The 15,518-nt window shown below is 49.7% G+C and overlaps 1 protein-coding gene across 1 annotated transcript in view; it reads right to left on the bottom strand.

Annotated features, from left to right (window-relative positions):
* N4BP1 (NEDD4 binding protein 1) overlaps positions 1–5,367 on the bottom strand; it is a 55,777-nt gene extending 50,410 nt beyond the window's left edge. Inside the window, exon 1 of the mRNA XM_003126990.5 lies at positions 5,078–5,367. Coding sequence (XP_003127038.2) covers positions 5,078–5,275 — 198 coding nt within the window. The 5' untranslated portion in view covers positions 5,276–5,367. The remainder of the gene's footprint in view (positions 1–5,077) is intronic.

Genomic DNA, 15,518 nt, shown 5'->3' with positions numbered 1-15,518 from the left:
CAAGTACCCATGCTGTTTACTGCCAATTACTCTTCTTTTGTTTGTTAACCTCCAGGGCAGGCTCTGAGCTCACCAAGCAACCCTAGCTAGCACCCAAGTCTCTGCTATGGATCCCTGTGACCTCAGCAAAGCATTATCTCTACAAGCCTCACACTTCCATCCTACTAGCCTCTCACTTCTCTTAAGTTAAGAGGAATGCTTCCACTTCGCCCATGACCACAGACGCACCACTCCTTGGTTCATCCTCAGAACTGCTCCACAGCCAAGATTCTGATCTCTGAAATGTCTCTCTAACTACAACCTCTAGAATTCGCCAATACTTACCGAGCTTGTCTTCTGCCTGTATGGTTCCGAATCTAGGCGGGAACATGGTCTAAAGCCTTGCCCCTTCCTTTATTCTCTCAAGCTATTAGTTCATTGACAAAAGGTACGTCTTGCATATTTTCGGACTGTTCTAGCCCAAACAGGACTAACCATTCAGAGACACTTCTGAGGCCCATTCTGCCTTGCTCGACAGCACTTTAGATTCCTTTAGTCTTTGTGTGTTGGCTTCAGCAACACCCTGATGGGGGACATCATCACCTACTTGAGAATTTCTGGATCAAATGATATAATAAATTCATACATCTAATCTTTGCTGGCCCTTACTTCAGGTCCACGGTGCTTTTGTGTTCTTTCCAATGTACTTCCAACAGCTCCACTGTGTCTATGCTAACATACTCCACTGCCTTCAAATTTTCACCCTCTCTCTCTGGCTATAAACTGGTATCCTACTTTACTAAGACAGCACTAATAAGCCATTAAGGCCTTGCATTCCCTCTTCACCGAATGGAAAAAAAAAAAAAAAAAAAAGAGCGTATCTTCACTCATTTGTTTCCTACTATCTATAGCAGAGGTCCTAAAAAGGCAGTTCAAAAGCTGAATCTGGTCCAGCGACATGTTTTGTTTAGCATGCATGGCTGCTTTCTGTTTTCTTTTTTTAGAATATGTACTTAAAAAGAACGTATTACTGCAAAACTTTTATTGAGATATAATTCATTGCATGCATGGTTTTCAAAACATAAATTAGCTGCCTCAAAAAAACCAAAACCAGATTACCCATTATGAAATGCAGACATCTGGCTTCCCTTGAGTGAGATCAGACTTTACTAGGTCCACACTGCGTGACTGCCTAATACTGAGCATGGACATCTGCCATCTTCCATGGGCACCAGCACTGTGGCTTACCAGTTCCTTCTTATCAACCAGCCACTTCTCTATGCAGTATCCCCACTTGGTCCTGGGGAACATTCTGAAAACTCTGTGACTCTCTGATCTAAAGGAAGAGTTTTGGAGTTCCCATCGTGGCTCAGTGGTTAACGAATCCAACTAGGAACCATGAGGTTGCGGGTTCGGTCCCTGGCCTCCTCGCTCAGTGGATTAAGGTAAGGATCCGGTGTTGCCGTGAGATGTGGTGTAGGTTGCAGACACGGCTTGGATCCCGCGTTGCTGTGGCTCTGGCGTAGGCTCCAGTTAGACCCCTAGCCTGGGAACCTCCATATGCCGAGGGAGTGGCCCTAGAAAAGGCAAAAAGACAAAAAAAATAAATCAGTAAAGGAAGAGTTCTAACTCTTGGCACTCCCCAGGGCTCAGATCTCTTCAGCCTCATCTCCAGCCACACCACACTGCCTGACTCCAAGGATCCTGCTTTGCATTGATTTCTTTGTGAATGAGGTACCTCACCGTTAGTACCTCCACTTCCTCTCTGAAATTCAATCCTCAGCCTCTGTGGTTTCCAGGATGTGTACGTCCAGACTTCAGTCCCCTCCCACTGGACCCCTGTAAACAATGCATGCTTCTGGGTTTCCTCTCACTTTCAGACATTGCTTCTCTAGCCCCTGTAGTAATGTCACATTGCTATAAAAGTTGCTAAATGCTTACCCTCAATTTCTGTACTTCTATTATCACAAACCAGCAATGGACTATACTGAGTAGCACAAACCTAGAGGTATAAACACTTACGATGGAGGCGTTTCTTGGAAACATAAATTTGACGGCATCACTCATGTCCTTACAACTCTTCCACGACCCTCTGAAGCCTGCCTGCTTGGTAAAAGCCATGTTCTTTATCAAGTCCATGTGCTCTGTGTCCTGGCACATTTCCTCCACTCTTCTCACACTTGAGGAATCCCTGTGATTTTGCACATGCTCTTCCCTCTGGGAAACTCTCATGCATCTTCCTGCACCCCACTGGGCAGAGTAATCCCCTTCCTCTCCTGTATTACTATGATATCTTGCGCATACTTGAACTTTTTTTTTCTTTTTCTTTTTGGCCACACTCCCAGCATGCAGAAGTTCCTAGGCCAGGGATGTGGCCATCTACTCAGTTGCTAAATCCCAGTGAAAACTTCTGTCACCCACCCATGTCCAGTTCTAAATTGGAACAATGTCCCTTCTGCAGTTGGGTCTCCCTGCCTTCAAACATAGTTTCAGGCAAATCCTTCCTCTCCCCAAATCATCACTGACTCCCTACTGAATAAGGGCCAATGGCATTTGGGTCCCTGGAAGCTCCATCTCTCACTGGGCACCTTGACACATCCATGCTCTCCTGGCTTCTAGGGCCTTGCCTGCAACCACCACCACCGGGGAATCTTCCTGGCTCTTCAAAGCCCAGCTCAAGTGGGCTCCCACCAACAAGTTTCCCCTTTGACTAAGTGGCCACTCCTACTAGAGCGTGTGCCTTTTTAAAAAACTTCCCAGGACATTATCATTTTCTACAGAGTAGCCCCATCTCACCTCTCTCCAGCTAATGGAGCCCTAATTAATTAAACCTCTGCCTTCTCCTCCACTGGAACATTTGCTAAAAAGTAGTGAATTAACATTTTTAAAGCAAGAAAACAACATGAACCACTTGATGGGACCCAGAAAGTTGCCAGCTAATCAGAGATTCTACCAGCTAATTTAAAAAATTCTTTACTCTAAATCTTCCTTCCCCAAACCTTCTCCTTCTCCACAGCTTAACTGCAGATGCTGAAGTTTGTTTTCCTGTCCTTAATTTTTAAAAACCAAGTTAATATTCTCTTCCTCAAAAGAATGCAAAACAAACTCCATAATGAATTACCAAGAACAAAAAGCCCCTTGAGTATGGCATTCAACTCTTACCCAGGAATCTCAAGAGGGGAAAAAAAAAAAAAAGAATTTCTTACAAATGGGAGAGTTGGATAATGAGTAACACGTATAACAAAGATAAATAGGCAGGTGACACATGCTACTGAGATACTGTAAGACACACCTTTTCCAATTAGCTTATGTTGGACTGCACAACAGAAACAGGCACGAGCACTGGAGTTGGGAGGTCCGGCAGGGTTTTTCTGTAGAGCAAAAAAAAAAGAAAGAAAGAAAGAAAAAGAAGCACTTTCCATGCTTGTGGTCAGCCTCGAGTAATGCTGAACTGGGAGCAGGCAGAGGACACAGTAAAAGCAGTGAGGCTAGTGAGACTACAATGGAGGTTTAAGCTGAGAGCTGTTAACGCAGAGAATTGGGAAATTAAAGTGGGGTTGGACTAATAAGGGTTTTGTAAATCAGAGAAGTCTGGAGTGAATAAGACAGACAACAGGAGGCTCGAGGCGATTCCGGGACAGGAGAATGACTTTTTGTGGAAAAATTAGTCTAATGCAAGTTGTGCTAGGGAGAGAAGAAGGGGTGAAGTGAAGACAATAAAGGGAGGGCACAGACCAAGAAAGAAGGTTTTAACTGCTACAAAAGTGATGGAAAAGAAAGGAAGGAATACACCTAAGAGACTTTTAGAAGCCACAATAGGACTTAGACATGTCAAATTTTTTCGCCTTCAGGAGTGGGAGAAATTGAGTGGCTGGGGTGAAAACAAGGAGGGAGACCAGTTGTCGGAAATCAGATCATTGGTTTCAAAAAATCAGGAACAGGAAAGCTAACTTGACTCAACATCTGCAGTGCTTTAAATCAAGCTGTGGAGAAGAATCAGGCTATTACGTTTCCTAATTCCTCTAAACATATTAAAAGCAAGCATTCAGGGTTCTTAATCTAAGAAAGCCAGAAGTTACAGCTAATCAGATCCTTCCAGGACACTGTGAAATTTCCCTCCCTCAGAGGGGTCATCATTTGGGAGATGGGTATTAAGGACAAGCACCACCCCAGTCTGAATCCTGACTCTCCCACTTACTCAATGGGAAAACCTGGAGGAACCTGGCTCCCCAGAAGTCTTGCTGTCTTTTGGCTTGAGGAAGGAAGGGAATAGCTGAAGGTGTCCAAAAGAGGTATAAGTCTGAAATGCTGATTTAGAGAGAGGGTGAGTCACCTCTTCGAAAGTTTCAGTTTCCCCAGCTGTTTAAGACAGGAAGACAACAAAAATCTACCTCACTGGATTTTTTAAGGAATCCTTCTGCAGTACTTAACGTCTGAGGTGCTATAACCATTCAATAAATGTTAGTTGTACGTAAAATCGATACAGGGAACAAAGCTATTCTAAACACTGTTATAAACATCCCTCTCTTCTTGATGTTCTGAGGAACGTACTACCAACATGGTTTTGCTCACTCTTTCAAAAGGGGTCTGACACCCCCCCCAAAGGTTCAGAACCCCTTTGAACCTTCCCAGAGGAGACCTGGGAAGAGAAAAGCGGCTGAGGTGGTGGGCCAGAAAGCTGCGGGCCCAGCCATCAGGTCCTGCGCACCAGCCCGAGGGCTAGGGGGGAAAGACAACAACAGGCAACATTCTTAGCTCGTTCACTCCTTGCCAGTCACTGTGCACCGCGCTTTACACAATCACCTAATCGAATCCTCGCGAAAGCCCTTCAAGTCAAGTGCTGTCGTCAGCGCCACTCTACAAACAGGGAAACTGAGGCGCCGAGGATAAAACCGCTAACCCAAGGTCACATGGCTCGAGAGCCGAGGCTCGGGAGATTGCACTCCCACCATCGCGCGTCGCGGAGTCCGCGCATGAAGGGCAAGAAGGAAAGGGTGTGTGGGGGTGCCCAGGGACCCCGACCGACGGAAAGCTGCGCGCGCGCGCGCTGGGGCCGGGCCGGGGAAGGCGATCGCGCGGGGGCGGCGGCCGCACTCACCTTGGCGCTGTGCACCGCCTCCTGCGCCCCGAGGAGCTGCAGCCAGATGCGCGCGGGCAGAGGTTCCTCGGCCCCGAGCGCGCCGAGCACCGCCAGGCTCACGCCGAACAGGCCCTCGATGCGGCCGCGGCTCCGCTCCAGCAGCGCCGCCTTCTCGGCTGGCGCCGTAAATTCGTCCAGCACCGCCCGGGCCGCCATGGCGGGCGCGGCCTCCCGCGGCGGCGCCGGGGGCCGGCGGCGGCGACGCCCCCTCAGCGTGCTGCCGCTACACTCGAGCCGGTCAGTCGGCGTCGGCCCTCCCGGCCGCCTCGCCTCGGCCCGCGCCCCGCCGCCTGCCCGGAGGCCCGGCTACACCATCCCCGCGCGGCCGCCACAGCTGGGCAACTGCGGGGAAATAGCCCCTGCGCCGCTGCCGTCGCCGCTGCCGCCGCCGCCGCCGCCGCCGCGGGCCGGGCCCCGCAGCCGCGCCTGCGCACCGCCCGCCGCCGTCATTGAGAATCGCCGCCCCCGAGGGGCTGGGGCTGGAGTGTAGGCGACGGAGGCGACGTCACGCGCAGTCGCCATGCTTGTTTAGGGCAGAACGAAGGCAGGAACCTGGGCTGTCTTTGGTGAGGGTGCGACGCTTTGGGCGACCTGGTGGATGGTGAATTTCTGGATTTACAGTTGAGGTGGAGGCTCCGAGCCAGTAGGCGGGACGGAGCCGGTGTCACACAAGGGATCTGGCTTTTCTTCAGACATCTTGCAGCCCAATCTAGGGCTCTAACAGATTGAGTTATCGGCTTCTCAGTAATTGACCGATGGTTTTTCTCTCTTCCTCCTTCCTTCTCTCCCTCCCCCACCCTCCTGTCTCCCTGCCTGTCCTTTGCTTCCCTCTTTCCATTACTTTACTTTGTTCTTAAATAAAAATGTTGACGGGAAGAGAAGAAAATGGGAGTAATGTGTATGGTGATTTGAAAAGCAAAGAAATAATTAGGGAAAATTCAGAAGAGTGGTTTCTTCTGAGTGGGGAGGAGGAGAATGTGACATAGAAGTACCAGAAGTGGGGGATTAGGGGCTCTTCCATGATGTCAGTGGGGGTTTGGGAAAGTATACCCTAAGCCCTCTCCAGGTCCGTTTTCCCATCTGTAAATTCAACAGTTGCTCTTAGTTATCTCCAAAGTCTTTCCAGGTTTTTCATTCTCTGAGTCCATGGAAACAGGTTGTGGAAGATAAAGTGGTTTCCTTTGGGCTAAATGTTGGATAATTAGATACCATGATAATTAGGAACCATGAACGTACTTGTCTATGTTATACTGTCTCGTCTGTCAATGTAGATAACAATAGTACTTCCTATTATTGTGAAAATTAATATATAGTACCTGGACACGGTAAGTGAGCACCAAGTAGTAGCTGTTATTACTAAATTAGCCATATACTAAAGGCTTCATTTTCACAGAAAAGTTTTGTATGGATTATGCAGCCATACTGACCATGTGAGCCTGGGGGTCCCCTCCCTCTGTATAGATTCCCCCTTGAGGAGAAAGAAGGGGATCTAAAGATGTGGCAGTTGGAAAGGCCAAGGGGGAATGGTTTTGGTAAGAGGGAATACCCGAGGTAAAACCTCAAGGATCCGGGCTGCTGGGGTTTTCCATTTGCCTCAGAAGTTCAGGCAGGTGTGATCCCCTAGTGCCCCACCTAAAGATGACTCAGCACAGGGAAGAGAACCACTAGGTTCACAGACAGACAACTTCCTGTTCCCCTGGGCTTTTCCCTTGGTGTCTACACAGCCAGCAGCCTTCCTCCATCAGGTAGATGACCTGAGATTGGCTGAGACAGGTCAGATTGGTATTCCCTTACCAATACGTTGCACCCAGAGCTGGAGTGGCCTCGAAGATAAATTGCACCCTGAGCTGGAGTCAGCACAACACGTTATTTCCTGTCTTCTGGGTTCACTCACCTTAAATGGAGTTGCTATTGTTCAGTGATTGGACAAGGGCTTTCCCCGGCACAGTTCCTGTTTGCATCCCTGCTGGTGATTGTTTATTACTTAATTGTTAGGGTGGGAAAGAGGGCTGCTTTGAAAAGCAAAGGACAACTCCCCCACCCCACCCCCCACCCCAAACCTCTCCTAAAACAACACTAGTTGTCCTTACACACAACTGTAAAAGAAAGTTGGGCCCTTAGACTGTGTCCGTAAGTCTCTGGATTAGTGTCTCCCCAGAGATACAGCTTTGGGGGTTTTCCCCAGTTCAGAATACTTGCCAGTTCATATCTGGTCAGCGTTTCCCTTTAGGGAACTCTCAAGATTTCCTGAGTGTAGGGAATGAGGAGAGAAAGGGAGAGAGAGAAATCCCCTTTTAAGAAACTCCCTTTGCTTCCTATCGTTTCTGAACCACAGCTTCCACTGGTTGGCCAATCTTGCCTACCTGGCTGGCCTCACCACCCAGGACAGTGGACTCCAGGGAGAAGACCTTCACGGACTCTATATTCCAGACCCTTTATCTAACTTTTTCTCGAATCTCCATAACAACCTCATGAGAGGATGTTGAGGGAATCACGTGTTTCCCCCTCCCAGATTTTCACGGTGGGAGGAGGGTGGGTTCCTCCTCTTTTCTCCAGCAGGGTCAACTGTGGGGAAACACAGCTTCCGTCTGCCCCTTGCCCACTCTTCTCCAGGGCAGGAGGGAAGCTTCTCTGAGCCCACTGTCAGGGATCAGCGCTGGGTTGGGCCACCCTGCCCCCAGAAACTGTGTTATTATCTTGTGTTTGCGGTTGCCCACTTTGTCAGTGACTCGGTGAAGTATTTTCACTCAACCACATCCTCCAGTCCAGCTTTGTCAGTAACAAAGGCAGCCCTTTGAGCTCTACCTGTCTGACACCTGCTTTTGTGTCTCACTTCTGAATGCCGGAGGAGCAGCAAGTGTTCACTGGCTTCCTAAAACTCCAGCAGTGCTCGCTATTTTTATCATTCCTATTTTATTTACTTATTTTTGTCTTTTGTCTTTTTAGGGCCGCACCGTGGCATATGGAAGTTCCCAGGCTAGGGGTCGAATGGGAGCTGTAGCTGCCAGCCTATGCCACAGCTCACGACAACGCCAGATCCTTAACCCACGGAGCAAGGCCTGGGGTCAAACCTGAGTTTGATCCTGTTGCTATTTTAAAGATGAGGAAAGAGGAGTTCCTCTCGTGTTGCAGTGGAAACAAATCCAACTAGGATTCATGGTTGCAGGTTCGATCCCTGGCCTTGCTCAGTGGGTTAAGGATCCGGTGTTGCCGTGAGCTGTGGTATAGGTCGCAGACACAGCTTGGATCTGGCGTTGCTGTGGCTGTGGCATAGGCCGGCGGTTGTAGCTCCAATTCGACCCCTAGCCTGGGAACCTCCATGTGCCATGGGTGCGGCCCTAAAAAGACAAGAGACAAAAAAATAAAATAAAAAATAAAAAAGTAAATGAGGAGAGAAGCTGAGAGAAGTTCTGGAACATTCTACCAAACCAGTGAGTGAAGTGGTAGGAATAGGCATTTGAATCTAGGCAGTCTGACTCCGTGCTAGGTGCTCTTACATGCAATTACATGCTCTGCCATGCAACCAGCTGCTTTGTCTGCCCTTGTGCAGAAGTAAGCAGATGATATGTTCTCATGACCAACCAACCCCCTAATGCTTGGACCCTCCTTGCCTTGGGATGCTGTCAAAACCAGACTTACACCTGTCATATTGCTTGACTTACCAACCAATTGATAAAGAGACTTAACGTGGGGTATGTCTTCCTGGGCTCTTTGATTTTGGTGTAATAACACCTAGGGCTTTAGAGTGAAAAACAGGATTACAGCTGTGCTTCCACCACACATAAATTTCAATACATTGGCAAACTGTTCAGTCTCTCATCTGCCTTATCAGTAGTCCAACTCACCATCATCTTTCCCTCTGACAACTGTGGGGGGGTCCCCAACATTCTTCCTGGCCTCTCTCTGAATTTCAGGAGCTACAAGGTGAAAGTATTTACGAATTCTCAAATGACACATTTTATTACTTAATTTCATGCTTAAGATGCTCTAGGAGCTTCCCCTTAGGCTCAGAATAAAAGTCAAACTCTTGGAGTTTCCTTGTGCGCAGTGGAAATGAATCTGACCAGTGTCCATGAGCACACAGGTTTGATCCCGGCCTTGCTGAGTGGGTTGGGGATCCAGCATTGCCATGAGCTGTGGTGAAGGTCACAGATGTGGGGGGGGGGAAGGGGGAGCCAAACTCTTTATCTTGGTTTGCAGCACTGGCAAGATCCATTGACCCTGAAGTTCCCTTTGTGGCTCAGCGGTTAACGAACCCAACTAGGATCCATGAAGAAGTGGGTTCAATCCTTGGTCTCACTCAGTGGGTTGGAGATCCAGCATTGTTGTGAGCTGTGGTGTAGTTCAAAGACAAGGCTCGCATACTTCGTTGCTGTGGCTGTGGTGCACAGCAGCTGTGGCTTTGTTCCAACCCTAGCCTGGGTACTTCCAAAAGCTGTGGGTGCAGCCCTAAAAATAAGCAAAAAAAAAAAAATTTTTTTTTTTTATTAAAAGAAGAAGATCCATTGCCCTGCTTATTCCACGTCTGCTCCCCCCTCCGCCCTAGGCTTGCACTGCCTGAAGGTATTTGCACAAGCTGTGGCTTCCTCCAGCTTTCTTTTCACTTAGTTAATTCTTGCCCATCTATCTGATCTCAGTTCCACACTGACTTGTTCAAGAATTCATTCACTGGCCTCTGATGAGCGTGGTCCCCTGGGCCCAGATTCATGGGGCATTGTGGCCTTCTCATCAGAGGACTAGGGCCAGTTTTCTCTGTACTTGTATGACATGACTGGTGCAAGCCCATCTCCAGATGTCATCAGAACTTCAGCTCCCTGGGGGCAGGGACCCGAGACTGGATTGAGCTAGAATATCCTAGGCATGGAGAGCGGCCCTTCTGGACTGGAGTGAGCCAAGACAGGGTTGCACCCGAAGGTAAAATAGGATTGGATCTCTAGAGTTCCCTAGGAGCTCCATGGGTTAAGGACCTGGCATTGTCCCTGGTGTGGCTCAGGTCACTGCTATGGTGTGTATTGGATCCCTGGCTTCCGCACGCCGCAGGTGTGGCCAAAAAATAGGAGGTTCCCATTGTGGCACAGTTGAAAGGAATCTGATTGATATCCATGCAGATGTGAGTTTGATCCCTGGCCTCACTCAGTGGGTTAAGGATCCAGCATTGCTGTGAGTTGTGGTATAGGTCACAGATGTGGCTCGGATCTTGCGTTGCTATGGCTGTGGCATAGGCTGGCAGCTGTAGCTCTGATTTGACCCCTAGCTTGGGAACTTCCATATATGTCTCTGCTGTGGCCCTAAAAAGCAAAAAAAAAAAAAAAAAAGAAAGAAAGAAAGAAAGAAAAATTAAAAACGATGTTGGATCCTCCAGAACCTGGAGGGCCAGTTACAGATTTTGTGGTTCACCTTAAGTGCAGTGGGAAGCCTCCCCAGGTTTTGAAGTGGCAAATTAACCATTTATTTTATGCTCTCCCTTCGCTGGGGGAGGAAGCCCGGGGGGGCCAGAGCAGACCTGGAAAGAGCATTTAGGGGATATTGGTTCAGGAGAAAGATGACAGTGGCTTGTAGCAGGGACAGTGGAGGGGAGACAGAGAAGGGAAATTTGAATGGGATTTTGGTGGTAGCATCTTGACATTAAAGTGCAGGGGCTTGTTTTTCCTTAGCTGCAGAAAAACCTTGGTGCTTCTGCTGCTTCCTGTCATGTATTTTCCTGCCGTTATAATTCCTGTGCATTTTTATTATCCATGCTATTTGAAACTCCCCCAATGTGAATTCAAACTGCTACAACATTGAGAGGAATTACTTATAAAACTTAGTCATCTTAGGTGGGATTGCAATGTCTGGGCCAAACGCTCCTACAAAGATGGCCTGCCTGCCAGCTCCCTCTTGTGCTTCATCCACAATATTTTCCCATCACTCTTTACAACAGGGTTTCTCAACAATGGCACAGTCGACATTTGGGCAGATGATTCTTTGTTGTGGGCGCCTGTCCTGTGAATTATATTTGGCAGCCACTGGATACCAGGAGCACCCTCCCAGCCCAACTGTGACCCCAACAAAAATGTCTCCAGATATTGGCTAATATCCCCTGAGAAAGTCAGGGGACTAACCCCCCTCCCCAGGAGAACCCCTGGTCTACACAGTCAGTTCAGAGAAAGCCTTGACCCTGGAACTGAGCTAGTGGTAATTCAGATCCTATCTCCTCCTCCTTTCCTCATACTACCTGTGGGGCCCCCTGCATGCATCAAGTATAATGAAAGCCCCCTGGGTTCCCTCTGATTTGCTATCCTGTCTGTATTGTGTTCGGAACAACACAGGTGAAGAGAGTCCTGGTCAGTTGTGTGTCCACGAGGCAAGAGCCTGGGCCACTCAATATCTGTGGCCAATCACTGCTGCTCAGCCGATCTGCAGAACACTTTCTTGCCAGAACCACCTGCCTTTAAAGCCCAGCTTAAGTCTCGCTTTTCCCATGAATCCTTATTGGCCCGTTCAGCTTCCGGTGGCTGGTGAAGACAGTGGAATGACTGTTTGTTTCATTCATTTATTCCTTCAACAAAGATGTACTAAGCACCTCCCATGTGTCAGGCATTGTTCTGAGTCCCGGCAGCATGGCAATCGACAAAGCTAAGCGCTCGCTCTCATGAACTTACTTGAAGGGAAGAGGTAATGAAGGAACGTGTGATCTAGTGTGCAGGAGTCACTGTGGGGGTTTAGAGGGCTTGATATTCTATCCCCCGTTGTGCTAGGTAGTCTCCAAAGGTGGGCCTTCTCTCTCTGTATGTGCAGACTGCTCTTGGCATCAAGAATCTGTGTTGGCTCAGGAGTTCCCGTCATGGCTGAATGGTTAACAAATCTGACTGGGAACCATGAGGTTGCAGGTTCGATCCCTGGCCTCAATCAGTGGGTGAAGGATCCGGCGTTGCCGTGAGCTGTGGTGTAGGTTGCAGATGAGGCTCGGATCCCGTGTTGCTATGGCTCTTGTGTAGGCTGGCGTCTACAGCTCCGATTCAACCCCTAGCCTGGGAACCTCCTTATGCCACGGGAGCGGCCTGAGAAATGGCAAAAAGACAAAAAAAAAAAAAAAAAAAAAAAAGAAGAAGAAGAATCTCCGTTGGCTCTGTGAGTGACAGCGTGGACCAATAGAATTCACCAGAAGTGATACTCCATGTCTCCTAAGGCCAGCTGTTCACTTCTGCTGGGACACTTGCTTGTGGAACAGTGTTACTTGAAACCTGGTGGCCGTGATGCCAAGAGGAAGCCCAAATGACAATGTGGAGGATCGTCAAGACTCCCCACAGCCCCCGTGGGCAGCCCTGGATGAGCTCACAGCTAGAGGCCAGCACCAAATACCAGCCACATGAGTGAGGCCATGTTGGACTCGCTGCCAGCCCAGCATTCTGGCTGCCAGCCGGGGCTGCAAACGAACTATCTGATCCACCCACAAACTCACAAGAAATAGTAAACCGTTAATTTAAGCTACTGAGTTTGGATGATTTTTATGCAGTAATAGGTGAAGGAAACACATCTAAATCCATAACCAATTGACAGGCCAACAGAGGAACCAGAAATTTATTATTTATTTATTTATTTATTTATGGCCGCACCTGCAGCATATGGAGACTCCCAGGCTAGGGGTCGAATCAGAGCTGCAGCTGCCAGCCTACATCACAGCCACAGCCATGCAGGATCTGTGCTGCATCTGTGACCTCTGCCACAGCTTGTGGCAATGCCAGATCTTTAACCCACTCACGGACACCATGATGAGTCACAACGGGAACTCGACATTTAGTGATAACGGATCATGTGGACTAGAAGCTGTGGCTTTACTCATGAACTAGACGGAGTCCAGTGACTGGCATAGTTAGACCCCCTCAGGCCTTCTCTTCTTTCCGTCCCTCCAGTGCAGGTGGGGAAGCCCCTTTTCTGAGTGGAGAGCAGGCAAGAACTTGCTGTCTGAAGAAAGCCTGGCTCCCCCAGAGAAGGAGGCTGAGCTAAGCATCCCCCCACGGCTTCCCCAACCTCCTTTATCAGATGACTCAACCCTGCCTCGGAGAACAGGGGGCAATGGGTGGGGAGACAGGCTGAGAGAGAGGTGGTCTGGCTGGTCTCCCTCTGAGGTAGGAGGTAGATGGGCCCCTGGGCTGAGAACAGCTGGGACCCAATGGGCTGAGTAAATTGGGTCTTGCTCCCCTTTGACACGTCAAGGAAAAAGTTATTGGCAGGAGCTGAGCTCTGCCGGAGTAGAAAGATAAAATGATCACTTCAGGAGTTCCTGTCATGGCTCCGTGGAGACGAATCTCACGAGCATCCATGAGGACGCAGGTTTGATCCCAGGCCTTGCTCAGTGGGTTGAGGATCCGGCGTTGCCGTGAGCTGTGTGGTGTAGGTCACAGATGCGGCTTGGATCCTGAGTTGCTGTGGCTGTGGTGTAGGCCAGTGGCTACAGCTCTGATTCAACCCCTAGCCTGGGAACCTCCATATGCTGTGGGTGCAGCCCTCGAAAGACAAAAAACAAACACCTGTTGTCACAGTCTTTGCTTCCTTGAAACTTTCTGGATTTCAGCAGGGGGCAAGAATCAGGGCAACTCTGTTTTTAGCCTCTGGTCAGTCTAGTGCCAGGATTCCTGGTTTTCAACCAGGCTGTCCAGGTTAAGTTCCTGAGCAGAAAATCAAGATCTTGCTTCAAGCCATTGCTCATTGCTGTCTCTCAGAGATCACCTGCAACGGAAAGATGAAGAATAGAGAAAAAGCGCATCCCCACCGCAATGAGGATTCTGCAAAGGAAAAGCTGTGTTTATGCCACTTTACAAACAGCTGGCCAGGGACGGCCCCTCTGAGGGGCTGACGTGTGAGCAGAGATCTGGATGGGGAGGTGGGGGGACATGTAGAGAAGAGCTTCGGGGCAGAGAGCGTGGTTAGTGTGTTTGCAGAGCCCCGAGGAGGCCCATGTGCCTGGAGCTGGAGCTGGAGCTGGGGGGTGAGGAGAGGCGAAGGGGGGTTTTGAGGTTGAGAGGAGGGCAGGAGCCAGAGCCAGGGGGCCTGATGGACCTGGGAAAGACGTCAGACTTTATTTTACATAGACGGGGAGTTATCAGAAGGTGGTAAGGTCCCCAAATCCCAGAGGCAAGGGCTTGGGCTTCAGCATCCTGGTAGTCTGGTTTCCTGTTTGTGGAGAGGGCGTGGTTGAGTCTGGGTGGAGGGGCGGGGTGGGGGGGCGCGGCGGTGGCTCATGTGACAGATGAGTTTGTGGAGCTGGAGGGGAGACCAGCTCAGCCTCACGCACTGCAGTCGGGTCTGGGCACCTGGCTGCGCACAGCCGCCTTCAAAACAAAACAGCCCAAGGACAGGCATCGGCTTGGTGGGACCTCTGGGCTGAGTCACGTGGGCGGTGGAGTTTTAGACAACAAGCTTCACCGGAGTGTCTACAAGGCTCCGAGCATTCTCTAGACACGGGGTGGGAGAGAGGACAGCGATGGCTAAGGTGAGCTCTGCTTGTCTTCCTGGAGGAGAAGGAAGTTGTGATGTCTTCAGAGTGAAAGAGAGGAGCTGTCACCACCACAGGGAGAGCTGAGGGGCACTGAGAAGGCGCAGAGACCGCACTCGAGAAGGGGATTGGCTGAAGGTGCTGTGGCCGGAAGATATGCTATACAAGCTGTATAAACATCTGTGTATGTTATATGCACCGCTTTTGCAAATACTCCTTTCATGCTTAACCCTATGTGAGAAGCTGGGCTATGCACACAGCACTTCCAACAGAAAGTCTTCTGCAGGAGTTCCAATCGTGACTCAGTGGAAATGAATCTGACTAGTATCCATGAGAACGTGGGTTTGACCCCTAGCCTTGCTCAGTGGGTTATGGATCCGGTGTTGCCATGAGCTGTGGTCTAGGTTGCAGAAGCAGCTCGGATCCCGAGTTCTGATGGCTGTGGTGTAGGCGGGCAGCTGTAGCTCAGATTCGACCCCTAGCCTGGGAACCTCCATATGCTGTGGGTGTGACCCTAAAAAGACCAAGAAAAAAAGAGAGAGAGAGAGAGAGAGAGAGAGAGAGAGAGAGAGAGAGAGGAAACGTCTCCTGCAAATGATTGATGGGTTGACTCTACACAAACAATCCTGCTGAGCCCCCACAAACAACCCTGGGAGGTAGGCATCCTGCTCACTTTACAGATGAGGAAGCTGAAACTTAAGGAGGTTGAGGAACTTGTCAGAAGTCTCTACCATAAGGAAGAGGCAGGGTAGAGCTGGCTGGCACAGAGATCTGCAAAATCGAAGACTTCTCCGCAGAAGCAGAAGGGTGGAGGCCTGCTGTGGGGCCCCTCCAGCACCGGCTGGCTGAGGTCTGAGGACCTGCGCACCCTGAGATGCTATCTTGCTTTCAGGGCCGGGCAGGCTCACAGGAAGCCAGGTCTCC

The sequence above is a fragment of the Sus scrofa genome, chromosome 6, assembly GCF_000003025.6.
Source record: "Sus scrofa isolate TJ Tabasco breed Duroc chromosome 6, Sscrofa11.1, whole genome shotgun sequence".
NCBI classification, from domain to species: domain Eukaryota; kingdom Metazoa; phylum Chordata; class Mammalia; order Artiodactyla; family Suidae; genus Sus; species Sus scrofa.
The sequence above is the reverse complement of the archived record's forward strand: the minus strand, read 5'-3'. Positions and strand labels throughout refer to the sequence as shown.